The 27424-nt window shown below is 39.3% G+C and overlaps 1 protein-coding gene across 1 annotated transcript; it reads left to right on the top strand.

The window, feature by feature from the left end:
- Positions 1 to 15944: 15944 nt before the first annotated feature.
- LOC138905408 (uncharacterized) lies at positions 15945 to 16993 on the top strand. The gene is made up of 2 exons (XM_070193932.1): positions 15945 to 16253; positions 16916 to 16993. Exons 1-2 carry the CDS (start codon positions 15945 to 15947, stop codon positions 16991 to 16993), a joined length of 387 nt encoding a protein of 128 aa, XP_070050033.1.
- Positions 16994 to 27424: the final 10431 nt, after the last annotated feature.

Below are 27424 nucleotides of genomic sequence, written 5' to 3'. Positions count from 1 at the left end.
TAAAATGACACTGCCTAGCCCGACCTTCTTCGCGAACGCGGCCTTCCCCTCGCCTTCGCAAAGAGCATCCATCTCCAGCTCCAAATTTCCCTTTCGCGGACGCGATGCACTGGTCGCAAACGCAATGACCAACTCCTCCGCTCCTACGCAAACACGACTCGAGAAAAGCGAACGCATAGAACAATTTCTAATCGCGAACTCGAAGAGCAAATGTCCAAACACCCCCACAGACCTTCGCGAACGCGGTCCTTTGCTTGCGAACGTGAAGAAGGACGCATCAGACCTAAGAAAATAGCAGCTCAACATGGAAAAATGATCAGCTGCCCCTCCGAAACACACCCGAGGCTCCTGGGACCCCGTCCAATCACACCAACAAGTCCCAATACACGACACAAACATGCTCAAGGCCTCAAATCATACCAAACAACATCAACACTACGAATCGACAATCGAAACCTCCTTTCAACTTTCCAACATTCAAACTTCGATGAACGTGTCCGATTCATACTTAAACATCCCGGAATGATACCAAATTTTGCGTGCAAGTCACAAATCCCGATACGAACCTATTCCCAGACTCGGAACCCCAAACGAACATTGATAAAACAAAGTCCACTTCAAACCAAACTTAGGAAACTCTAAAACCTTCAAAATGTTAACTTTCCACAAGCGCTGATATGCTCCCGGGCGACCTGCTACTTAACCCGAACATACGCCCAAGTCCAGAATCACCATACATACCTATTGGAACCTTGAAATCCTGATTTCGTAATCGCTTTACGCAAAAGTTAAACCTTTGTCAACTCTTCCACCTTAAAGCTTCCGAAATGAGAATTTTTCACCCGAATCAACTCCGAACTTCCCGAAATTCAATTTTGACTATGCGTACAAGTCATAGTACATGAAAGGAAGCTACTCAAGGCCTAAAACCACCGAACGACGCGCTAGAGCTCAAAATGACCTGTCGGGTCGTTATATTCTCCCCCACTTTAACATACGTTCGTCCTCGAACGTGCTAAGAACTGCTCCGGAGTTTCCCCAAAATTACTGTTCAACACCTTGTGCACCTACCCGTGCCACCACAACCCAGTTGACCACAGTAGCTCGAGCCAGACTGAAGATCCTCCCTTTTATTTAGCCAATAAGCCTTAAAACCAAATTCCAACCTCCGAATTCTTCTACAAGACCTGATTCTAATATACGAACACCGTATCAATCACTACACACTATACCAAAACATGATCATACACCTCTGCTGAATTCACACCATGCACCGTATGATTCACATGCCCATAATAACATCCTCCGACCACAATAGCTGTAATTTCACAAATCTTATGCCTGCAATACGCCTCATAACACATGTAAGCCCTGTTCCAACTCTTGCAATACTGCCAAGACGAAAGAGATGTGTAGAAACTCATAACCACCTACCAAAATAATAAATTATGGGGTCTCTTCACCTGACAAGCACCATTATATCATTCTGAACTGAATAACGATATTTTCTCTTTAATATACCCTACCTAACTTCGATCGCACTGATCTCAAGTCCAATAATCGTGTCTCACCCCAATACAGGCTGCTCGGGCAATAAGCCAACTCAAACACCGTCTAAAATCTTATATGACGCCATCAATGTTCCAACAAGCTACAACCTGAATATGACTCATAATGAAAAACGAACTCTGGCAAAGAACTAACCAGCATGCATAATGAGTGAAATGGCCAAGCCGATGTTATGGTTCCATCTCGGAGATAAGAAACAAGGCACACAAATAAGTATAAGGAACCATACTTAAAATCTCACTATTGTGGTGTGCAACCCGATCCAACTATGACACTGTTGTGTCGTGTAACTCGATCCAAACACGAATCTGTTGTGACGTACAACCCGATCCATACTTAAAATCTCATTGTTGTGGTGTGCAACCCGATCCAACTATGACATTCTTGCGACGTTCAAGCCGATCCAAACACGACACTGTTGCGACGTACAACCCGGTCCGAATATGACATCATCACGGCGCGTAACCCGATCCACACAACATACCCGTGGCGGCGTGCCACCCGATCTAACAATATACCCGTGGCGGCATGCCACCCGATCCACACAACAATCAATAAGGAAACACCCATCAAGCCATAATGCTTATACTTACGAATGCTCGAATATCGACCATAAGCACGCCAAGTGCATATTACAACCCTGGGGAGACGGATAGCGCCATACGCTACAAAAACCCAAGCACGACTAAAGTGAAATAAATTACCAGCATCTCAAGAGCCATCCTGCTCATATAACCCCCACAAACTACACAGGATCACAACACATGTGCGAATAATCAAGCCATTTCACAACCCACCTGGCACAATAGAGTATTACATGGAATAGCTGACGATGAGAATAACATCCAACGCTCGAAGAATCCTCCGTAAGCAATGCTATTACGAATGAACACATCCGACCTGACGTATAACACACATTCACATTAGACCCACCACCGGACCTTAAATCAATTCTGATCATTGTTGATACCCAATTTTGCCCTCATATTTTTCAAATAAGTATATATACTTTCGAAATGTCATTTTTTATCATTACTTTATTTTGCAAGAATTATACAAGTATTTTCTATAATTTTTCATAATTGTCAGAGCTTTAAAATTAATTTCCTTGCATCTAAATTACTTGATTATTTATTGATTATCTCTTTAAATTATTTTATGATCATCCAACTTTATTATTTGAATCCACATATATGTTTCATAATATTTTACTTTATTTTATATAATTATATTTATATTTCTAAAGCTATTTACATAATTTTACTATAACGGACTATATTCTATATATAATTGTATTTATTATATTATTTGTGCTGAAATAGCACTTTTTATATTTTTATAATACTAAGCTATTATTTTCAAGTATTTTAATGCATAAATAATATTTTTTTATTATTTATTAGTCATTTTTATAATTTCTCTTTAATGAATTTCATATATTTAATTTATAGCCGAACATAGGGCTAATTTCGGAAAACATTTGGCCCAAATCATTAGCGCAACACCACAGCCCAATCCAAACGACCCTCTAATTTGACCCGGTCGGTACCCATTTAACGACCCGCCCCGTTCATTCTCAAATCTTGGCCGTTGATCTCTCAAGATCAACGATCCTCGTTCACCCAAGCTCTTTTAATTAACCAAACCCTAAAACCCTAATCCATTCTCCTTCAGCAGCCGCCTCTATATGCTCTCAAACCCCCTCACTTCACAAACCCTAGCCGCTTCCCTAAATCTTCTCCAAATCCGATCAAATCATGGATTCTTTATGTGATTCTCCTACCTTTTACGCGTTACCTCATTGCTACTTACAAGATTATGGTGATACTTAGTATTTGCCTCACTTATGGCAAATACCAGTCTCCGAATTAAGGGAAATCGTCTTCACCCTTTGAAATTTGGACGATATGTCGTCTATATGCATCACGGCAAGGTCATATGAGTCCGATTCACAAAGATCCTCAACCAATTTTTGATTCGGGTCAAATTACGGTTTGCCTAATTCTTTTCCTAATTTGTCTCTTAAATGATTCTGCATGCTCTCCCTTTCTTATTCATGTTTGATTTATTGTGTTTCCTTGTTTAGATGCTTGATTTCGACTACTATATAAACCCTTCCCCAATTTTCCCTTAACAGAGACTCTAATCGCTAAAAAAACTACTATTGTCTTTCTTGTTCTTGCCTTACACTATTATAAAACTTAAACTCTTGGCTGACTGAAAGCCAAGGCCACCGAAAGTCGATTATTCGACCTTTCTCAGTACGAGCACTACCCGGGGTTCATCCAAAACCCTTGGGAACTCTGACGCACTGGGATTTTGAGGTTCTACTGTTTGTTTGCTACTGACGTTCGAGATATTGCTGAAATTGTTCTTTGTTTAATCATTTGTCAATTAGTAACTGGTAAGTACCTTTAACCCTTGCAATTTCATTCTCTTTTCGTTTGAATTCCTGTTCTGCATACCTATGTTTCTGAGATTTTTATGAACTGACATGTTATTGTATGCTCTGAAGCTCTTCTTGAGGCTATATACCTTCTAGTAATCGAATTTGCCTATTTGTTGCCTTAATTCTATTTTCTTAAGACTGTTTGCTCTACTGTATATGTTCGAATGCTTATTACTGTTGCTTATTCTGAGTTTAATTTCTTGCCTTGTTATGGACTCTTGTGAAGAGTCGAATCATGCCCAAAACCTGTTCTAATTCTTGTTAAATCATTCATGTGCAACTTAATACTCTTCTAGAGTTAACTCCTGATCATATTATTATCCTAAACATGCAACTTGTAAACTAATGTGAGTTCCTTACCTTGTCCTGTATCTCTGTGATAAATCAATGTATGTGTTTCAGACCTTGTTGAGTTATTCTTGTCCAACCTGCTAAGTTTCTGAGGATGTACTGATTAGCTAAGGCATGTTTCCATGCTATTTAAGTTCTAATATATGTTTGATTCGATAATCCTGTGTCTTTAGCATTGCTTCTAAGGAAAATTTCTATGTTAGCTCCTTCTCTTATGTATGGGTAACTGACATGAGTTATTATGCTTGCCTGTCCTATTCCTCTTAAGTTGATATGCTTTCATGCGTTCTTTGGATTTTGGCACTGTTATGGTCTGTTTGTAGACCATGCTATTAGGTTGTTGTACTGCTTGTGATCATGTTAGGCTCCCATGTTAGAAATCTTCATGTGAAATTGCTATCCCTCTAACTATAACTGCTATGATTAAGGCTCATATGTCTAAAATCTTTTTTGACTAATTCTGGTTAATACCTTATGCTAAACTTGATTTCTGGAAACTTAGCATGTGTGTGTGTGTTTACCCTGTTAACCCAATAGACCTAATTCTTAAGTCCTACTAATGTGTGTCTCTGTTCAACATGCTATACATTCCCTTTGTTGAATGATTGCTCAATATGGTGTTAGTTTTCTACGTCAAACTTGCCATGTTAAAGCTGGTTCTCGCTGGTCCACCTAGTTGGCATGTTCAAGCCCCCTTGTTTGACTAATCTTGTTCCCTTAGCTTCTAAAAAACAAGTGCCGATATGTTTATATACTCGTGTCCCTATGAGGTATTACTGTTAATAGACTTCAGAGTTGTCAATTGGTTGCCATGTATGGTTTGTTAACTCATGTGGTTGAGCGTGTAAATGGGTCCTCCATCTAAGCCTAGTATGAGTTCATGTGTGGCCCCGAGTTATGAAATTGATACACTCTCCTGTTTGATGTGTGCTTGGATCTGGGTCTACTATTCGCACGAAAAGTGAGCTTGCTGAAGACCCCGACAGTACTGGGTTTATTGGTCATGTAGTCTTTCAGTATGTAATATTTGCACTTGTATTCATTATTTTGGGCCTGTAATAATTTGTAAACAAAATAGATAGGGCAATTAGTGAAAAAAGGGTATATGACACTTTAATTCTCACATGAATTTGTAGAAAATACGCCTATAGGGTTTAATTGCTTTACGTGTTACTTTATTTGACATACCCTATTTTCTATACACTGATAGAAAGCATGCCTATAGGAACCTAAATGTGTTACCTGCTAACATCATAAACATGTCTAAAAATATAAGTATTTCCCTTGTTCATATGCTTTATTTCTATACACTATTAGATAACATGCCTATAGGATTCAAATATCATTGATTATTTGCTCAGCTTGTGCTATTGTTGTGCGATTGTTAGATAGCATGCCTATATGATCGTGTTAAGCAATTAAGATCTGCTTCCATCGATACTTATCTAGATACCATGTTTATAGGGCCTTAATTGATTAATCAAATTAATGTTTTGTTGTTCTTGTCACACTGTTCGCCTAGACAATATGCATATAGGAATAAGCATGGCGAATCTGTGTTCGAATATCAACTACTAGAGAGCCTGCCTGTAGGATATTGCTAATCATTTAGAAAGCATACCAATAGGATAAAAATGAGTAATTCTAAGTTTTCAAATGGCTTCACTGCCCAGGTGCGTATCACTTAGAGATAATATCTATAGACTTTAATAACACTTATAATCTGTAATCTGAGTAGTAGCACTGCCCATGAGATTTTAGTAAGCCATATGGTCACATAGAAGCCATGCCTATAGGTTTAAATGACTTTCATACATCTTGATTCTTAAATTGCTCATGACTCCTCACTGCATAATCTGAAATCTGTTTGCGTGCCTTTGTTGATATGTGTTGAGGTTAACTCGAGCCTTTAATTGCACTATGTGTAGTCCTACATGTTTTTGAATATGCGCTAGTTTTATTATTTTGAGCATAATAAGTGAAGTCTAGAACCACCTAAATAGTAGGTCCAAAGCGTCCTGGACCATAGGCATGGGACAGGTAGTGCACGCATAGGGTACAACTTAGAAATGAATTAGAACGCCTTTAAGTAAACAACTTCAACATAGTAATCGGGTAGCATGAGATGATAGTTTGTGCCCGCTGAATAATATGAGCAACTCCTACCTAAAGGGAGTTACGAAGTATTATTTATGTTACACGGGGTGATCCTTTAGGCTAAAAAACTTAGGACCCACCCTTTTCCCTTATATGCTTGCTAAAGCATTTAGTCGTAAAGCATAGACCAATGCAGTTGTAGTCTTTATCATCTTTAAAACTTGTATCAATTATTCATATAGTTTAATAATTCTTTTTTACACTGGTTTACGTTATAATAGGACTTTCAACTTTCATATTTTCCTTTATTTATATGCTCGTCTAGATTAATCATATAATCCACATAGTGTAAAATTCGGTCGGAAACCACATTTGTGGACCTCGAAGAGTGCCTAACACCTTCTCTTTGAGGTAATTTGAGCCATTACCCGATCTTTTGTAACATAGACTAGTTCAAATAGAGTTATTTATAAGTAGGTGCCCTAACGCACCATAAAAATCGTTAGGTAGTGACTCTTCTCTTTTAATACCCATTTAAAAGAGTTGTCACACGACGAAATCCGCTTTTGCGACAAAACGGGGCGCGACAGCATAACAACTCTGTTGGGGATTTACACTTAGGCTCTTACCATAACGAACTTGACTTATGTGGATTACTTTCTTTGTTACATGCACATCCCTTAACTTATTCACCTTTATTTGTTCAAAATTTCCTATGACATGCACATCCCTTTCCTTATTCTCCTTTGTTTGTTTAAATTTGCTATGACATGCACATCCGTTTCCTTATTCCCCTTTGTTTGATATAACATGTATGACCGCACTCCACTTCTTTTCATCTTGATTGCTACATTATCTCCATTTCCTTACTTGCTTCGTTACGTTATCGCACATTTTCATGAGCCAAACTGACTTCTTTCTTGTGTCTTTCTTTTCTTTTCTCTTCTTTTCATTTTTAATTTTGCTATTTTATTTACTGCTTTTTACACGCAAATATTTGGCAATGTGTTATTATTTCTGCAAAAAGCATGCTCCACATCATACTCTACTCGTGCCAATTATCAACATAGCAGTGCTTGATGAGTGTCCGCGCTTTTTTGGAAATTACCCTTTAAATTGGAAAGGCTTATTTGCGGTAGATTAGTCGATCAGCGGTGCAATCGACGGTCCCGTACTTTTTTCTCTCAAGTTGTCCACTTGGTAGTACTAGTCTAGACCATTCTAGAAACCCTACTCCAACTTGAAATGTACATGCATCATGCTAAACTTAGTTCGGGCTGAAGCATTATTAATATAACAACCCGCTAAGCTGAACCTTGTCCAAATTCCGACGAGATTTCCACAATCCCAATGACACTATCATATTATGTACATTACTAGGAGAAAATGTACCAGCATGTTGATCATTATTGCGCAAGTAGTCAAATCTGGAGGGGAAAAGCGCTAACTTTTGTTTGTTTGCAGAAAATGAAGCATGAAATCCACAAGTTCAGTATGGTCCAAAACATCCCACCTTTGCTACTTGATTGGTGGAAAGACCTTGTGCCTTGTGACAAAAATCATGTGAGAAGAGTACTTGGTGACTTGCCATCCCTGCTAAACATTCGACCAAATAGGGAATTGATTGAGACCGCTACCATGTTCTGGGATGAGAAAAAAGTTATTTTCTGATTTGGCAATATAGAAATGATTCTTCTCCTAGAAGAAATAGGAGGCTTTGCCAAGTTTTCATGGTATAGTCCGGGATTGCTGGTACCAGAAAATTGCACTCCCCGCGGTTTTCTGAAAATGTTGGGTTTTAAAAAGAATGATGAGCTGCTATGTCTAAAGAAATCATACATCACTTTTGAATTTCTTTACGAGCGTTATGGGCATAGCAAGTTGTATCGTCTTCACCATGACGAACTAGCCATTACTTCATTAGGATGGGTGCACCACCGGGTTTATGTGTTCGTCGTTTGCTTCTTGGGGCTATTGATATTTCCAATGAAAGGGGGAAGGATTCATACTCGCTTAGCCATGGTCACCAGGACCTTGATGGATGGCATCGAGGGACAAACTTATACCATCATCCCTATGATCTTAGCTGATATGTACCAGGATCTAAATCAGTGCAAGCAAGGATTTGGACACTTTGAGGTTTGTAATATATTGCTACAAGTCAGGCTGCCAGAACACTTTTAGAGAGGAGAATACCATCAAGAGCTTCTACGAAGGCCACTAAATGAAGACATAGCCAATAATCATCCAAAGAAAATGACGTTTATTCCAGACTGGTTTGCACAACCTGGAAATGCTGTAAGTTGGGTGTGTTTCTTCATTAATCTGACAGACGAACAGGTGCATTGGATGTGTGAATAGTTTCCTAGTAGTGAGTTCATTATCAGGTCAAGAGGGAATACTCATTTGGTACTGATCGGGTTGCGAGGAATCTATCCTTATAAGGGTAATGCGACAAGCTTGGAAGAAACAAGTCATACCTCGGGTTTCCAACATGGTCCAGTACAAGGTAGATTTCAAAGGAGATGTCATTCTGTTTAAGTACGAGGCGCAACACATGTGGAACCAAAAGATCATTGTGGAAGGAGAAATCATTGAGCCAGATAGGTATCACGCCGATCATATGTACTACTATCTGTCATGGTTGGAAGACGACGTAGAGGGGGACGTCAAGCCAGGTGTCAATCTGAAGGACAAAATCATAGATGAAGTGGATGAGGCATATGTTAAGTATAAGAGGCAACGCAAAAGTGTGTTCGAGTCTGAAGCTAAACATCTGGAACAACACAAAGTGAATGTGGAGGTGATAAAGTAATGGAAGGAGATTGCCACTAAGTAAACAAAAAAAATTGGAATACCTGGAACAAGGATTGATGGAGCTAGAAAGGAAGATGAGAAAAAGACTCTCGGATTGCCAATGCATGGATAACAGTGAAAGATGACATCTAGCAAAAGCTTACTTACTGTTGGATATGCGCGATCTGGGGAACCTGATTGATGGGGTCAAAAGATCCAAGCATGGATAAGATCCTTCATGGACCACGTAGACTAAGAGATGATGTTCTTTACCGCCTTCTAGCTTAGATTTAGATTTCAATGTAATAAGGCTAAATACCATTAGTAACTTTATTTTTATAGTCGAGTTAGTAAAAGTTTGATTTGACTCATTTTCGCATTAATGAAATAAAGCAAATGCTGGCATCAATTTTCTCCAAGTCTATGTGTCGTTTAGGCCTACCTCAGGCACAATGAGGTCCCCAAAATTAGGACACGAATTATTGCATGACTTTATGAAACATGTTTAAATACTGCGAACAATTCTTTTATTTCACCTTACTAACTTGATTACCTTTTGCTTTTTTTTTTTCTTTTTGATTATTCCCATTCCCAAACGTTGGTTCGTGTATACTGGCATCATCAGCATACCACATTAGATCCAGAGGTCCTCCCCCTCCTCCTCCACCAAGCGACCCCAAAGGCAAAGGCAAAGGCAAAGGAAAAGGGAAAAAGGATAATTTAAGTGGTATCAGGAAAGACAATGCTACTTTGGAGGAAAACATTGAAACTTTAGATACCACTTAATACCCGCAAACCACTACTTATTACACTCCCCAAAATGCACCACAACCTACTCCCGATCCCCAAAACTCGAACAATGACCACCTATATACCCAAGATCCAGGAATCCATCAAAGAAATCCGATATATGTGGAAAGCTTACCCCACACCCAGCAGCAAAGCCTATACATACCCGAATTGACTGAGAAGGACCTAATCATTAAAAATATGGCGTAGGAACTCAAGAAGCTCACTGGTAGAGTTCAAAGTGTTGAAGGTGGTAAAGGCGTTGAAGGTCTAAATTATGAGGACCTATGTATCAAGCCGGATGTGGAACTGCCGGAGGGTTACAAACCTCCCAAGTTCGAAATATTCGATAGTACTGGTGACCCGGAGGTGCATCTAAGAACATACTGTGACAAGCTTGAAGAAGTGGGCAAGAATGAACAAATCCTCATGAAATTGTTCATGCGAAGCCTTACAGGAGACGTTTTGTCTTGGTATATCAATCAAAACCCAAAGAAGTGGGTTAGTTGGGAAAGTATCGTGTCAAATTTCATGGATATATTCAGGTTCAACACGAAAAATGCGCTAGACGTTTTCTACATTCAAAACCTCAAGAAGAAGCCGACAGAAACCTTCTGCGAGTATGCCATTCATTGGAGATCAGAGGCCGAAAAGGTAAGGCCAGCACTTGAAGAAGAACAAAATGAACAAGTTCTTTGTTAGAGCTCAGGATCCGCAGTATTACAAAAGGTTGATGGTCATTGAAAATCACAAGTTCTCCGACATCATCAAGCTTGGATAAAGAATAGAATAAGGAATTAAGAATGGAATGGTGACTAATTATGAGGCACTGCAGGCCACGAATAAAGCTTTGCAATCAGGAGGCATTTCGAAGAAGAAATAAGTGGGTGCTGTGATGATAGCCCAGGGCCCTAAGTCTCCCATCACATACCAAGTGCCTCCACCTATATATCAACCCTCATCCCCAAGATACCAACATCATGCCGCCACCTACCGTACCTATAATACTCAACCTATATATTACCATTCACCTCCACCCGCCCGCCAAAACTACATGAAGTCACGTCCAAATTTTGACCGCAGACCTCCTAGACAATACACTCCAACTGCTGAACCCATAGACCAATTGTATGAGAGACTAAAGGCCGCTGGTTATGTTACTCATATTCCTGTTGTTGCTGTGGAAAATCCCTCCCAATGGATCAACCCCAACAAAATATGTGCTTATCATTCAGGCATGAAGGGTCATACTATTGAGGAGTGTCGTTCGTTAAAATACAAGATCCAGATATTGATCGACACTAAGGTCATACAGGCAAAAGAAGCTGCACCAAATGTTTGTAACAACCCTCTCCCGGATCACAGAGAAGAGGAAGTGAATATGATAGAAACTGACGAAGAATGGGATCAAGAGGGGTCCATTGGACTCATTCGAGAGGGAGACGCTTCTAAAACATCTCCGGTCACCCTCACGCCAGTTGTGGTACAAACCCAAGCGCTATTTGAAGTTGAGGTAACTATGTCCTTCACTGTAATAGTAGCTCCCACACCATCTTACTAGTTTGATGTCGTCTTGTGGAATTACGTTGCGGAAGCAAGAAGAAAGGGAAAAGCAAAAATGGAGGAAACAGGAGCTGCGCAAGGTATGACTAGATCCAGAAGAGTTTATACACCTGAGAATATGGGAGGAACAAGCAAGGAAGTTTCACCTAAGTTGCCTGTTGTCGAGACTGGCACTGATGATCTTTAGAGGAAGATACAAGCAAGGGAGTACTCTATTGTTGACCACTTGAACAAAACTCCTGTTCAGATATCCATCTTATCACTGCTGCAAAACTCAGACGCGCACATGAATGCTTTGATAAAGGTGTTAAGTGAAGCTTATGTACCCACCGACATCACCAGTGGAGAGATGAATAACATGGTCGGACATGTATTGGAAAGCCACAAAATCACTTTCCACGAAGATAAATTACCACCAGAAGGACTGAGTCACAACAAGGTGTTGCACATCATGGTGCAAATTGAAGGTAAGTTCATCATCAGGGTCTTGATAGATGGAAGTTCGAGTCTTAACATATGTCCACTGACCATTCTAAAGAGACTAGGTAAAGGCATGCACGAGATATGAATGGGAAGCATGAGTGTGAAAGCGTTCGATGGATCTCAGAGAGCCACCATTGGAGAAATCAACCTCAGTCTACATATGGGTCCAACTTGGTTTGATGTCGAGTTCCAAGTGCTAGATATATCTGCTACTTACAATCTATTATTGGGACGACCATGGATACATGCCGCCGGGGCAGTAGCTTCAACTCTACACCAGGTTGTGAAATTTGAGTGGAATCATCAGGAGGAGATCATCCATGGAAATGGAAGCAACCCCATCTACACCAACCAAACTATTCCGGTCATTGAAAATAGAAGAAAGCTGGGTGGAGAAACATACCATCGCATTGAACGGGTTAACGCAATCGAAAAAGATCGATGGTGGAGCAACAAGATAGAAAGCATATTGCCATGGATATAAACCAAGCAAGGGTCTCGGCAAAAAGCTTCAGAGGATCACCAAATCTGTACAACCACAGTACCATGGCACGACTTTTGAACTCGGATATGAATACATATGGCAAGAATATGAGGATTGGTCACCACCATGGCGTGCTCCTTATTATCCACTGGAACAACCTGTACCACCTTTGCACCAGACATTCCATCAGGCTGATATGATGTGGGGATCTGAGGAAGATGAGGCTTTGGCTAGCATGAGGAAGTTTTTTCTAGATGAAGAAGACATAGACTGCAATGCAATTGTTGAGGATGAGGAGTAGGAAGACCTTACTATTCAGACCGTGGAAGAAGGAGTTGTTCTCAAGAACTAGACCGCTGCACCATCCCGGGCCCGTTGAGTTCCTGGGTGGCCTGGCAAATTAGCATGAATTATTTTCAATTAGTTTTGAGCATTTGAGACATGTTTCAGTATTTTGTTTTGAAAAGTTTTATTAATGCATTACTGCTTTTTATATTTATTATTATCTTTCTGCATTTCTTTAAAGCATAATTATTACATATCCCGATGAACCTATGACTGTGACATGTAATGAGACAACGCAACATAAGGACAATGATTCAGAGGATCTGGAAGATGATATAATACTTAAGGAAATTATCAAAGAGGTAGAGGATTTTGAAAACAAACCAAAGTCTAATTTGTAGCAAACTGAGGCCGTTAACTTAGGGGATTCCGAAACGGTCAAGGAAACGCGTATAAGAATTCATCTATCACCGTTGGAGAAAGAAGAGTATATTAGATTCCTAAAGGAGTATGAAGACATTTTTGCATGGTCCTACGATGATATGACTGGTTTAAGCATATCTATAGTAGATCACAAGCTATCCACCAATCCCATATGTCCACCGGTGAAGCAGAAGCTCAGAAAGTTCAAGCCAGATATGAGTTTGAAGATAAAAGAGGAGGTCACCAAGCAAATCAAAGCCAAGATTCTCCGAGTGGTCAAATACCCGACCTGGTTACAACATTGTGCCAGTTCTGAAGAAAGATAGGAAAGTTAGAGTATGTGTCGATTACCGAGATTTGAACAGAGCAAGCCCTAAGAATGATTTTCCGCTGCCCAACATACACATACTAACTGACAATTGTGCCAAGCATGAATTCCAATCCTTTGTGTATTTCTTCGAAGGATACCATCAGATCTAGATGGATGAAAAAGATGCCGAAAAGACAACCTTTATCACACCATAGGGAATATACTGCTACAAAATGATGCCGTTTGGTCTGAAGAATGCTAAGGCCACCTACATGACGACTATTTTCCATAACATGATACACAAAGAAGTAGAGGTGTATGTGGATGATGTTATCATCAAATCTAAAAGGAGTTCAGATCACATAGCAGACCTGAAGAAATTTTTTGATCGGCTTCAAAAATACAATTTGAAGTTGAATCCTGCAAAATGTGCTTTCGGGGTCCTTGCTGGAAAGTTGTTAGGTTTTATCGTCAGTCGCCTGGGTATTGAGTTAGACCCATCAAAGATCAAAGCTATCCAGAACTTGTCGCATCCAAAGAATAAGAAAGATGTGATGAGTTTTCTAGGGCACCTCAATTATATCAGCCGTTTTATAGCACAATCAACGGTGATATGTGAACCAATCTTCAGAATGCTGAGAAAAGATGCTGCATAAAGATGAACTGAAGAATGGCCTTCGACAAAATCAAGGAGTATTTATCCAAACTGCCCGTATTGGTTCCACCAGAACCAGGAAGACCTCTACTGCTTTATTTGTTCATGTTAGATGGGGCTTTTGGTTGTGTTCTAGGACAACATGATGAAACCGGAAGGAAGGAGCAGGCGATATATTATCTGAGCAAGAAGTTCACGCCTTATGAGGCTCGGTACTCTTTGCTGGAACGCACCTATTGTGCTTTGACATGGATAGCTCAGAAGTTGAGATATTATTTTTGTGCATACACTACATATCTCATATCAAGAATAGATCCGCTAAAATATATCTTTCAGATATCCATGCCTACGGGTAAGTTAGTGAAGTGGAAAATATTATTGAGTGAGTTCGACATCATCTATGTAACTCAGAAGGCAGTCAAAGGGCAAGCATTGGCAGATCACTTGGCAGAAAATCTCGTAGATGGAGAATACGAACCATTAAAAATGTATTTTCCTGATAAGGAGGTATTATTTGTAGGAGAAGATATTACCGAGGCATACGACGGTTAGAGAATGTTCTTCAACGGAGCAACAAACATCAAAAGAGTAGGTATCAGAGCTGTCTTAGTATCATAAATCGGTCAACACTATCCGGTGTCCGCAAAACTCAGATTTCTATGCACCAACAATATGGTGGAATATGAGGCCTGCATCCTGGGACTCAGATTGGCTATTGACATGAACATTCAGGAGCTGCTGGTAATCAGAGATTCAGATCTTTTAGTGCGCCAGGTTCTAGGGGAATGGGCTGTGAAGAACACTAAAATATTGCCATATTTGCACTGTGTACAAGATCTGATCAAGAGGTTCACAAAGATAGAGTTCAAACATGTTTCAAGGATTCAGAATGAGTTCGCAGATGCACTAACCACTTTGTCTTCCATGATACAACACCCAGACAAGAATTTCATCGATCTTATCCCAATAGGAATTCATAAGCAGCCAACTTGTTGTGCTCATGTTTAAGAAGAGATTGACGGAAATCCGTGGTACCACGACATCAAGGAGTATTTTGAAAAGGGAAAATACCCAGAGAGTTCTACCCATACTCAAAAGAGCACGCTTCGCAGATTAGCCAATCATTTCTTTCAAAGTGGAGGAATTCTATATAGAAGGACTTCTGACCTGGGATTACTGCGGTGTGTCGATGCTAAGAAGGTATCCAGATTGCTCGAGGAAATACATGCCAGAACCTGTGGACCCCACATGAATGGTTTCATTTTGGACAAGAAGATATTAAGAGCAGGGTATTTCTGGATGACTATGGAAATGGACTGCATCAAGTACGTTCAAAAGTGTCACCAATGCCAGATACATGCTGACATGATACAGGTACCACCCAACGAACTTAATGCAATAAGTTCACCCTGGCCTTTCTCCGCTTGGGGTATGGATGTCATCGGACCAATCAAACCTGATGCTTCAAACGGACATAGGTTCATTCTGGTGGCCATAGACTACTTCACAAAATGGGTTGAAGCCGCATCTTACAGTAACTAAGAAGGTTGTAGTAGATTTTGTTCGGGACCGCATCATTTGTCGATTTGGGGTACCAGAGTCAATCATTACTGACAATAACCTGAACAGCGATTTGATGAAAGCCATATGTGAAACATTCAAGATCAAGCATCGAAACTCTACAGCATACATGCCGCAAATGAATGGAGCCGTAGAAGACGCCAACAAGAATATCAAGAAGATATTGAGGGAAATGGTAGACAATTACAAACAATGGCACGAGAAGCTACCATTTTCTTTACTCGGGTATCGTACCACAGTTCATACATCAACTAGGGAAACTCCTTATCTACTGATTTATGGTACTGAAGTCGTTATTCCCGCCGAAGTAGAAATTCCTTCTTTAAGAATCATACAAGAAGCTGAGCTCAACGATGCAGAATGGGTACAAAGCCGGTATGAAAAACTAGCTCTCATTGATGGAAAAAGAATGAATGCGGTATGTCACGGTCAACTCTACCAGAATAGAATGGCAAGAGCTTTCAACAAAAAAGTCAAGTCGAGGCAATTCACGCCGGGGCAGTTGGTACTAAAGTGAATCTTCCTATATTAGGATGAAGCGAAGGGGAAATTCTCACATAACTGGCAGGGCCCTTACATGGTGCACTGGGTTTTGATAAGATGGGCACTTATACTTGGAGAGATGGATGGAGAGATTTGGCCAAAACCTATCAATTAGGACACAGCCAAGAGAGACTATGTTTAACATTATGTTTGCACTTTCTATTTGATGTAACTGAACTACGCTTGACATGATTCCCATTTAAGAGGGGATACGTAGGCAGCCCTGTGGGTTCATTCAGATCATAATAAAATATTCATTTTCCCTATGTTCAGAAATTGGGGCAAGGTCTCGAGTTTTCCCAATCTCATCATGTTTGGAATCACCAAGGAATGTGTTGCCAGAAGTATGCATTTAAATTGGGGTAGAATTTTGAGGAGGATCCTCAAAATTCCGAAGCAAGGAGGTTGCAACGTCTTAAAATGTGTCACAGTCACCAGTTCATCAAAATTAGTTGATCTCGTACATTATCACATATTTCAAACAACTACATAAATAATTTATCAAATGCATGTTTTTCAAAAGTTTTGTTTCTACAGCAGCCAGACGTTACCCGAGATGACTCAAGCAAGGCCTCCAGACAAAAGCAAAAGCGAAGCAAGGAATCAAGAGCATGAACCAACCTCCCCTCCCCCCCTCCCCGGCCGCAGAACTCACAATTTTTTCTTTGGTGCAGGCACAATGAACATAACAGGAACGCCTGCAAATACATACACACCACAAGGTTGGTATCTTCATACTAACAAGAATCGCCAAACTCAAATACATCAAGCTAAGAAATTCTTTACGCTCTCGCAGTTAGTCATTTCTTTCCTTGCATAGGGCTAGGCATTTCCCTCATAATTTCATAAGGCTAAGCACTGCCTTTCTTTACATGAGACTAAACATTGTCTCCACATTACATAAGGCTAAGCACTGCCTTCCTTTGCATGAGACTAAACACTGTCTCCACATTGCATAAGGCTAAGTACTGCCTTTCTTTGCATGAGACTAAGCACTGTCTCTATTATTGCATAAGGCTATACATTGCCTTTCCTTGCCAGAAACTAAACACTGTCTCCATTCCTTGCACGAGGCTAAGAATTTCCTCCATTATTGCATAAGACTAAGCACTTCCTTTCCTTGCATGAGACTAAGCACTGTCTTCATTCTTTGCATGAGGCTAAGCATTGTCTCTATTATTACATAAGGCTAAGCGCTGCCTTTCTTTGCATGAGACTAAACGTTGTCTCCATTCCTTGCATGAGGCTAAGCACTGCCTCCATTATTGCATGAGGCTAAGCATTGTCTTCCCTTGCACGAGAATAAACACTGTCTCCACTACACTGCATAAGACTAAGCACTGTCTCCCTTCTTCGCATAGGGCTAAGCACTGCCCTCCTCTCATACAAGTCTAAGCCTTGTCTTGTCTCGTCCTCGCATATGACTAAGCATCACCTGTTTTCTATATCAAACAATCAATATCGCCACATCTTTGCATTTCATGGGCTGAAACATTGCCACATTGTCTGAAGGCATCATAGTCCAAAGGCACCATCCTCATAGGCTAAATACACCATTCTATGGCCTGAGGATCTCTCGAAACTGCACATCATCATTCAAAGGCGTCATAGTCCAGAGGCATCATCCTCATAGCCCAAGGACACCATTTCATTACCTACGAATCCCTTATCATACACTTCATGGACCAGGACGTCATGGTGTAAAGACATCATCCTCATCGTCTGAAGACAACCCTCATGGTCCGAAGGGAATTCATATCATGTTTAAATTTTTGCAATAACCTATGTATATTTGCGTGCATCGTGTTTTAAGTTTTTGCAGGTAACTCGGAAGGTAACCGTTCTACAAACAGGAGCAATATTCGCTCCGGTTTTCGTTTACAACGTTCACATCCCTGACAATCTCAAACATAACCGGCAGCCAATAATTGATTCCCCTTTGTCCCATAACTGCTCAAATACTCGCCTTATATATCCATAACATTCAAAATTTCATCCATAACTCCACCTAAAATTATCCGTGACCTGCGACACTACTCTCTTATAATAACTCCATCGGTTTTGTTCGTCGTTGGATCCAAAACTACACACGACCTGATTCCCATAATACCAGGGATATGTAGGTAACTCAAGAACCAGGGTTCGATCCCCAGGTATTCAAAAATACATCATTCCTCACTCAATTCAGACAAAATTGGTCATCATTTTCTTTACCCGATAACTCTTTCATCATTCCTAGGTAAAAAGGGCAACTGTTGATACCCAATTTGGCCCTCATATTTTCAAATAAGTATATATACTTTAAAAATATCATTTTGAATTATTACTTAATTTACAAGAATTATACAAGTATTTTCTATAATGTTTCATAATTTTTAGAGCTTTAAAATTGATTTCCTTGCATCTATATTACTTGATTAATTATTAATTATCTCTTTAAATTATTTTATGATCATAAAAATTTATTATTTCAATCCACATATATGTTTCATAATATTTTACTTTATTTTATATAATTATATTTGCATTTCTAAAGTTATTTACACAATTTTGTAATAACGGCCTATATTCTATACATAATTATATTTATTATATTATTTATGCTAAAATAGCACTTTTTATATTTTATAATACTAAGCTATTATTTTTAATTATTTTAATGCATAAATAATATTTTTTTATTATTTATTAATTATTTTTATAATTTCTTTTTAATGCATTTCATATTTGCCTCACTTTTGGCAAATACCACTCTCTAAATCAAGGGAAATCGGCTTCATCCTTCGAAATTTGGACGATATGTCATCTATATGCATCACGACAAGTTCATATGGGTCTGATTCACAAAAATCCTTAACCAATTTTTGATTCGGGTCAAATTAGGGTTTGCCTGATTCTTTTCCTAATTTGTCTCTTAAACAATTCTGCATGCTCTCCCTTCCTTATTTATGTTTGATTTATTGTGTTTCCTTGTTTAGATGCTTGATTTCGACTACTATATAAACCATTCCCCAATTTCCCCTTAAGAGAGACTCTAATCTCTAAAAAACTACTACTGCCTTTCTCGTTCTTGCCTTACATTATTCTGAAACTTAAACTCTTGGCTGGCTAAAAGCCAAGACTACCGGAATTCGATTATTCAACCTTTCTCAAAGCAAGCATTGCCCGGGGTTCATCCGAAACCCTTGGAAACTCTAACGCACTGGGATTTTGGGGTTCTACTGTTCGTTTGCTACTGACGTTCGAGATATTACTGAAATTGTTCTTTGTTTATTCATTTGTTAATTAGTAACTGATAAGTACCTATAACCCCTGCAACTTCATTCTATTTTCGTTTGAATTCCTATTCTGCATACCTATGTTTCTGAGATTTTTATGAACTTACATGTTATTGTATGTTCTGAAGCTCTTCTTGAGGCTATATACCTTCTACTAATCGAATTTGCCTATTTGTTGCCTTAATTCTGTTTTCTTAAGACTGTTTCCTCTACTGTATGTGTTCAAATGCTTATTACTGTTGCTTATTCTGAGTTTAACTTCTTGCCTTGTTCTGTACTCTTGTGAAGAGTCGAATCATGCCCAGAACCTGTTCTAATTCTTGTTAAATCATTTATGTGCAACTTAATAATCTTCTAGAGTTAACTCATGATCATGTTATTAGCCTAAATGTGCTACTTGTAACTAATGTGAGTTCCCTACCTTGTCATGTATCTCTGTGATAAATCAATGCCTGTGTTTTAGACCTTGTTAAGTTATTCTTATCCAACCTGCCAAGTTTCTGAGGCTGTACGGATTAGCTAAGGCATGTTTCCATGCCATTTAAGTTCTAATGTATGTTTGATTCGAAAATCCCGTGTCTTTAGCATTGCTTCTAGGGCAAATTTCTATGTTATCTCCTTCTCTTATGTATGGGTAACTGGCATGAGTTATTATGCGTGCCTGTCCTATTCCTCTTAAGTTGATATGCTTTCATGAGTTCTTTGGATTTAGGCACTATTGTGCTCTGTTGTAGACCATGCTATTAGGTTGTTGTACTGCTTGTGATCATGTTAGGCTCACACGTTAGAAATCTTCATGTGAAATTGCTATCCCTCTAACAATAACTGCTATGATTAAGGCTCATATGTCTAAAATCTTTTTTGACTAATTTTGGTTAATACCTTATGCTAAACTTGATTTCTGGAAACTTAGCATGTGTGTGTGTGTTTACCCTGTTAACCCAATAGACCTACTTCTTAAGTCCTCCTAATGTGTGTCTGTGTTCAACATGCTATACATTCCCTTTGTTGAATGATTGCTCAATATGGTATTAGTTTTCTACGTCAAACTTGCCATGTTAAAGCTGGTTCTCGCTGGTCCACCTAATTGGCATGTTCAAGCCCCCTTGTTTGACTAATCTTGTTCCCTTAGCTTCTAAAAAACAAGTGCCGATATGTTTATGTACTCGTGTCCCTATGAGGTATTACTGTTAATAGACTTCAGAGTTGTCAATTGGTTGTCATGTATGGTTTGTTAACTCATGTGGTTGAGCGTGTAAATGGGTCCTCCATCTAAGCCTAGTATGAGTTCATGTGTGACCCCGAGTTATGAAATTGATACACTCTCCTGTTTGATGTGTGCTTGGATCTCAGTCTACTATTCGCACAAAAAGTGAGCTTGTTGAAGACCCAGACAGTACTGGGTTATTTCTCCTTTGGGCCTGCTCTGTTTATTGGGCCTGTAGTCTTTCAGTATGTAATATTCGCACTTGTATTCATTATTTTGGGCCTGTAATAATTTGTAAACAAAAAAGATAGGGCAATTAGTGAAAAAATGGGATAGGACACTTTAATTCTCACATGAATTTATAGAAAATACGCCTATAGGGTTTAATTGCTTTACGTGTTACTTTGTTTGACATACCCTATTTTCTATACACTGATAGAAAGCATGCCTATAGGAACCTAAATGTGTTACCTGCTAACATCATAAACATGTCTAAAAATATAAGTATTTCCCTTGTTCATATGTTTTATTTCTATACACTATTAGATAACATGCCTATAGGATTCAAATATCATTGATTATTTGCTCAGCTTGTGCTATTGTTGTGCGATTGTTAGATAGCATGCCTATATGATCGTGTTAAGCAATTAAGATCTGCTTCCATCGATACTTATCTAGATACCATGTCTATAGGGCCTTAATTGATTAATCAAATTAATGTTTTGTTGTTCTTGTCACACTGTTCGCCTAGACAATATGCATATAGGAATAAGCATGACGAATCTGTGTTCGAATATCAACTACTAGAGAGCCTGCCTGTAGGATATTGCTAATCATTTAAAAAGCATACCAATAGGATCAAAATGAGTAATTCTAAGTTTTCAAATGGCTTTATTTCCCAGGTGCGTATCACTTAGAGATAATGTCTATAGACTTTAATAACACTTATAATCTGTAATCTGAGTAGTAGCACTGCCCGTGAGATTTTAGTAAGCCATATGGTCACATAGAAGCCATGCCTATAGGTTTAAATGACTTTCATACATCTTGATTCTTAAACTGCTCACGACTCCTCACTGCATAATCTGAAATCTGTTTGCGTGCCTTTGTTGATATGTGTTGAGGTTAACTCGAGCCTTTAATTGCACTATATGTAGTCCTACATGTTTTTGAATGTGCGCTAGTTTTATTATTTTGAGCACAATAAGTGAAGTCTAGAACCACCTAAATAGTAGGTCCAAAGCATCCTGGACCATAGGCATGGGACGGGTAGTGCACGCATAGGGTACAATTTAGAAACAAATTAGAACGCCTTTAAGTAAACAACTTCAACATAGTAATCGGGTAGCAGGAGATGATAGTTTGTGCCCGCTGAATAATATGAGCAACTCCTACCTAAAGAGAGTTACGAAGTATTATTTATGTTGCACGGAGTGATCCTTTAGGCTAAAAAACTTAGGACCCACCCTTTTCCCTTATATGCTTGCTAAAGCATTTAGTCGTTAAGCATAAACCAACGCAGTTGTAGTCTTTATCATCTTTAAAACTTGTATCAATTATTCATATAGTTTAATTATTCTTTCTTACACTGGTTTACGTTATAATAGGACTTTCAACTTTCATATTTTCCTTTATTTATATGCTCGTCTAGATTAATCATATAATCCACATAGTGTAAAATTCGGTCTGGAATCACAGTTGTGGACCTCGAAGAGTGCCTAACACCTTCTCTTTGAGGTAATTTGAGCCTATTCCCGATCTTTGGTAACATAGACTAGTTCAAATAGAGTTATTCACAAGTAGGTGCCCTAACACACCTTAAAATTGTTAGGTGGCGACTCTTCTCTTTTAATACCCATTTAAAAGAGTTGTCACACATCGAAACCCGCTTTCGCGACAAAACGGGGCGCGACAATCATACCATACTGGGCTAACAACCTTTCACGGATCCACAATGGCCATATTCATGACACGCACGAGTAGCCGTCCAATCTGGAACAAACTCCCACAGACCATAACCAAATGACTAGAGTGCCTTTCAGGCATAAACTCTCACATTTGCGATATTAGCAGAATCTCCATATTTGATTTCAATCCTTAACAATTAAGAATCCACAAATCAATACACAAAGCCTCTTACATAGGACACCATTCTCATAGGATACTAAAGAAAATGCTAGCTTACTCTAAACATCTAAATTCGTCCCCGATCATCTGAACTCGTCACATTCTTATCAACACCGAGCCGCAACCTTGATCCTCAACTTCCAATTCCCATGCTGCTCACTGCACCTTTCTTGCCGCAATGCAAGAGTACAAGAATTCATCATAACCCATGTACTACTAGTAGAATAAACACTTCATTGGATAGAACCATTTCACTTAACTTATTTCAGAAGAACCATTGCAACACCCAGTTAAATTCCCAAAACCACAGAACATACAAACCTCAAGTTGTGGTCTAAACCGCTATAATTCTTCCGTGATCCATTTACACATAACAAGGCCATTTGAATCAAATACCTCCCAAATCAATCAAATTATGGTAGCTGTCAAGCCCGCATGTACAACCACAAATCACATGTATAACTAACACGTCGAAGGAACTGATCATTGTCACAATCATGTTGATTCAAACCATTACTAACCGACCCAACTTCTTCCAATTTACTCTTGACTTGCCTTAGAAATAATAATAGCTCTACTCAAAACATAACGAACTCAACCAACACTCATCCCGAGTGACCCAAATCATGAACCACATCGTCTCGATACCCATGAAGTATCTCATACCCTCCTCATGCGCACAATATCATCTCCAAGTGGTACACCCATTCTGAAGGACCTTCCGCGAATCCGAAATTGTTTCTTCCATTTCTCCAATACTGCCCCGCATACCTGATGAGAACATAGAAAATTCCCCAAGTATTCTTCACACTCTGTTGTAAAATCCTGGTCTTTACCCACACAACGAACCCAAAATCCTTAGACACCGCGCTTACATCCCAGAACCCATTAAAACAACTATTGAGAGTCACCCACTCTGACCTGATCCTAAATATAATCAAACTCCATCGCTCTGTTGGCACATGAACACTCCCAAAAATGCAACCAGATTAATTCTTTTCCTTGTATATCACATCCACAAGAAGCATAAACTCTGAGTCTTCCCAAAATCTGCACATGAGTCGATAAGGCAAAATATAGCACACATTCATCAAGTTCTTTGCTCGAATTAACCATGATGTTTTCTTTTCTTAGTCATAAATAATCTCCCAATGCACCGATAACCAGAAACCGCACAAGCAGACAACCACAGGATCCAATCGTAGACGGTGGGCTCCCCCTCTTTACTTTAAGCTACAATCACATAAATCTAGAACCTACAAAGATTCATCCTTCTCAATTTACCATGATCTCACACCGTTAACCTGCCAAATTTCTCGAAATCCCTTGTTAAGCGTTTCATGAACATTCCAAATTATCAGCCACAATCGCATACTCGACCTTCTGCCGAGTAATAAGTAGATCTCTTCGTAGAAAATTCATCAAAATCATGCAACCGCTAACCTGCCCACATGAGATAGCCCACCTGTGGAATTCCATACCGACATCTTCCAACAACGTTGCATTGTGTACTACTACTAAGACGAAATCAGTAAACCATTCTGAGCCCATGCTCGTCCACCGACTGTACAAGTCTATTCTTTCCTTATTGACATCAACTAAAAGTCCGACAATACCTTCCAAACTTGAAGTCGTGTCATATCCCATAACAATAATTAAGCTCTTACACCCCTAAACACTCCAAGCAAACTTCTTTCTATCATATTCAATCTTCCTCAGCACAGTAGCCACCATTCCAAATAAAATTCGTAGACCTAGTCATTGTCCACCATAATTCCCAAATCGCTCTAAACGTTTCTCAATGCATGTGTCTATCCTACCCCATAATCCATATGCTACACTGCCACTCCCACTTCAGTTAAACCATCTCTTTTAAGAAACTTTTTGACCTCTGCTTTTCATACTTGACCTGCTAGCAATTCAACTGCCGCGAGACACCTCCCATCATGTCCTTCCTCTTCCTTCGTTACACAAATATTGCCTCAAATCAAAATCCATCTCTGTAGCACCTGAACTAATAAATTGCTACCAACTCTAAGCCTCTTCGAAAATCATATTTCTTGAGCCATCAACATTAGAAACACTGATTTGATTCTGAAACAGCTACACATCATCATCTCTGACAACCGCTTCTCCAGTAATATTTCACAACACCCTGCATCGAAGGCAAACCAAAGAAGACCATAATGCGGGTGAACCTTAATACATTCAAACAAGGACGATGACACCACATCAAAAATGAGAATTCCACCATGATCGAAAATATCAAGTCTCATTACTGCATTAACCAAAGCCTGAATATCCATAGTCTGATTGCCTTTTTTCACTGAAATTAAATGTCGAACCTCTAAACCATGCACTGAGAAATCCTCCTTTCGATTCATTCATTGCCTCGACATATAAACAAGCACCCCACCATTACACCAACACGGTGGGATAACAACTCATGAACATCATAATAGTCTGTGCATAGCCTCGAAAACATAGGAAATATAGATGCTGGGCTGACAGAACACCCTCCCGCAAGGCGACGATAATAGCCTGCCCGAATACGCAGGGAGAAATATCCTGCACCACGCCTGCAGTACCACTACAACTCCTCGATGCCTAATTGATAACAAGCACTCCACATTGCATAAGATTGAGTAGGAAGGAAATGAAGGCATAAGCTTCAATGGAATCAAACTACACGAAGAGGAATCTAGAAGGGAAGTGCTCCTAACAGCCATGTAGCCTCTCGAAGATAATTACAGACGTCTCTGTACCGATACGCAAGACTCTACTAGACTTGCTCATGACTCGTGAGACCCAAGTGAACCTGGATCTGATACTAAGTTTTCACGATCCAAAACTCACTCTAGGCCATGATGGCACCCGACGTCGCTGTTAGGCAAGCCAACAATGAACTACCAACTTGATTAGGCATTTTATTATTTTTGAAATCGTGAACTTTATTAGATAAAGAAATCAATGCATTACAATTATAGAAACTTACACTTTAAATAGAACACTTTAAATACAATTATATATCACCAACATATAGAACATCCCAAAAACCGATGTCACAAGTGCATGAGCATTTACTAAGGAGTACAAAATAATAAAACATATGTCCGGAATGTAAATAAGATAGGATAGAGTAAATAGTATGATAGAGACTCTGTGGGCTGCGCTACGTGACCTGGAATGCAGCTCATCATAAAGTATCCCCAATTGTTGCACCTACGCGCCAATATAACCACCAATTGAACCTGTCAGATCCTGTACATTTAATGCAGAAGTGCAACATGAGTACGTAAATCAACGCGTACCCAGTAAGTATCTAACCTAACCCCGGAGAAGTAGTGATGAGGGGTCTACATCGATACTTACTAGAGGTCCAATAAAGCAATATAGTAAATCATACGCAGATATGAAGCACACAACAATAATTAGGTAAATCTGTAAGTTACATAATCTTCTAAAAATTTCTTTTAATGGTATGAATTTCTCAATCTTGTATTCTATCTCAACAGCTCAGATGTATCAAGTGCCAGTACCAAACGGATAAGGAATACCATATAAAATTCTAGGCATCAATGGAAGGATAATCTCTTGAATATTCGGACTGCCAGCGATATAACGCACGATTATGCCGAGGTCGTTCGGCTCGATCAAGAATAATTTGTACATTGCCGAGGGTCGAGCAATACGAACCATAGATGCATCTATTATACTGTCGAGACTTTCGGCCCACTCCACAAGAAAGGATGGAAATTAGCGAATTACGAGGCACGTGCATACAATACAGTACATGAGCACAAAGTGAATATAACATTTACCGTTTCTCAAATGACTTGCCAACAACTCAAGGTGATAAGGCTCGGCCTAGTGTGTGTGTGTGTGTGTGTGTGTGTGTGTGTGTGTGTGTGTGTGTGTGTGTGTGTGTGTGTGTGTGTGTGTGTATTTCTAAATCAACTTCAATTATAAATTAAATTAATTAAGCCAGCAGAATGAGTACAAATAATTCAAATATTACATGATAAAGTCCTAGGTCTACCCGGACATAAATATACTTTAGCAACGTATGGACTCTCGTCACCTCGTGCGTACGTATCTCCCACAACTAGTAGCACATAACAATTACATCGCCTAGGGAGGGAGTGTAGTTTCCCCCTCACAAGATTAGACAGGAGACTTACCTCACTCCGAAATTCCATGACCGGCTCCAATGCCTCTCTAACTCTCAAACCAACGCCCATCGATCCGAAACTAGTCAAACAAGGTGCAAATCAATCAAAATATACTCCAATGCGAATAATTTATCAATATATAATGATTCTCAACTCAGCTCAAAAAGTCAACAAAGTTAACTCTCGGGCCCACTTGCCCGGATTTCGAAAATTCTTGAATGTAAACTTTACCCATAACGCCACGAACTCAAATATATAATTT

Source organism: Nicotiana tomentosiformis, chromosome 2, assembly GCF_000390325.3.
Source record: "Nicotiana tomentosiformis chromosome 2, ASM39032v3, whole genome shotgun sequence".
Classification (NCBI taxonomy): Eukaryota; Viridiplantae; Streptophyta; class Magnoliopsida; order Solanales; family Solanaceae; genus Nicotiana; species Nicotiana tomentosiformis.
Note: the sequence above shows the minus strand (reverse complement) of the source record. Positions and strands in the feature narration are given on the sequence as shown.

What these genes read in the sequence shown, in the direction of transcription:
- LOC138905408 (XM_070193932.1), top strand. Translation starts at nt 15,945, where the DNA reads ATGCCGCAAATGAATGGAGCCGTAGAAGACGCCAACAAGAATATCAAG. An exon ending in ATGGAAAAAGAATGAATGCG is followed by an intron (nt 16,254 to 16,915) that starts GTATGTCACGGT and finishes TTGTTTCTACAG; the next exon opens with CAGCCAGACGTTACCCGAGA.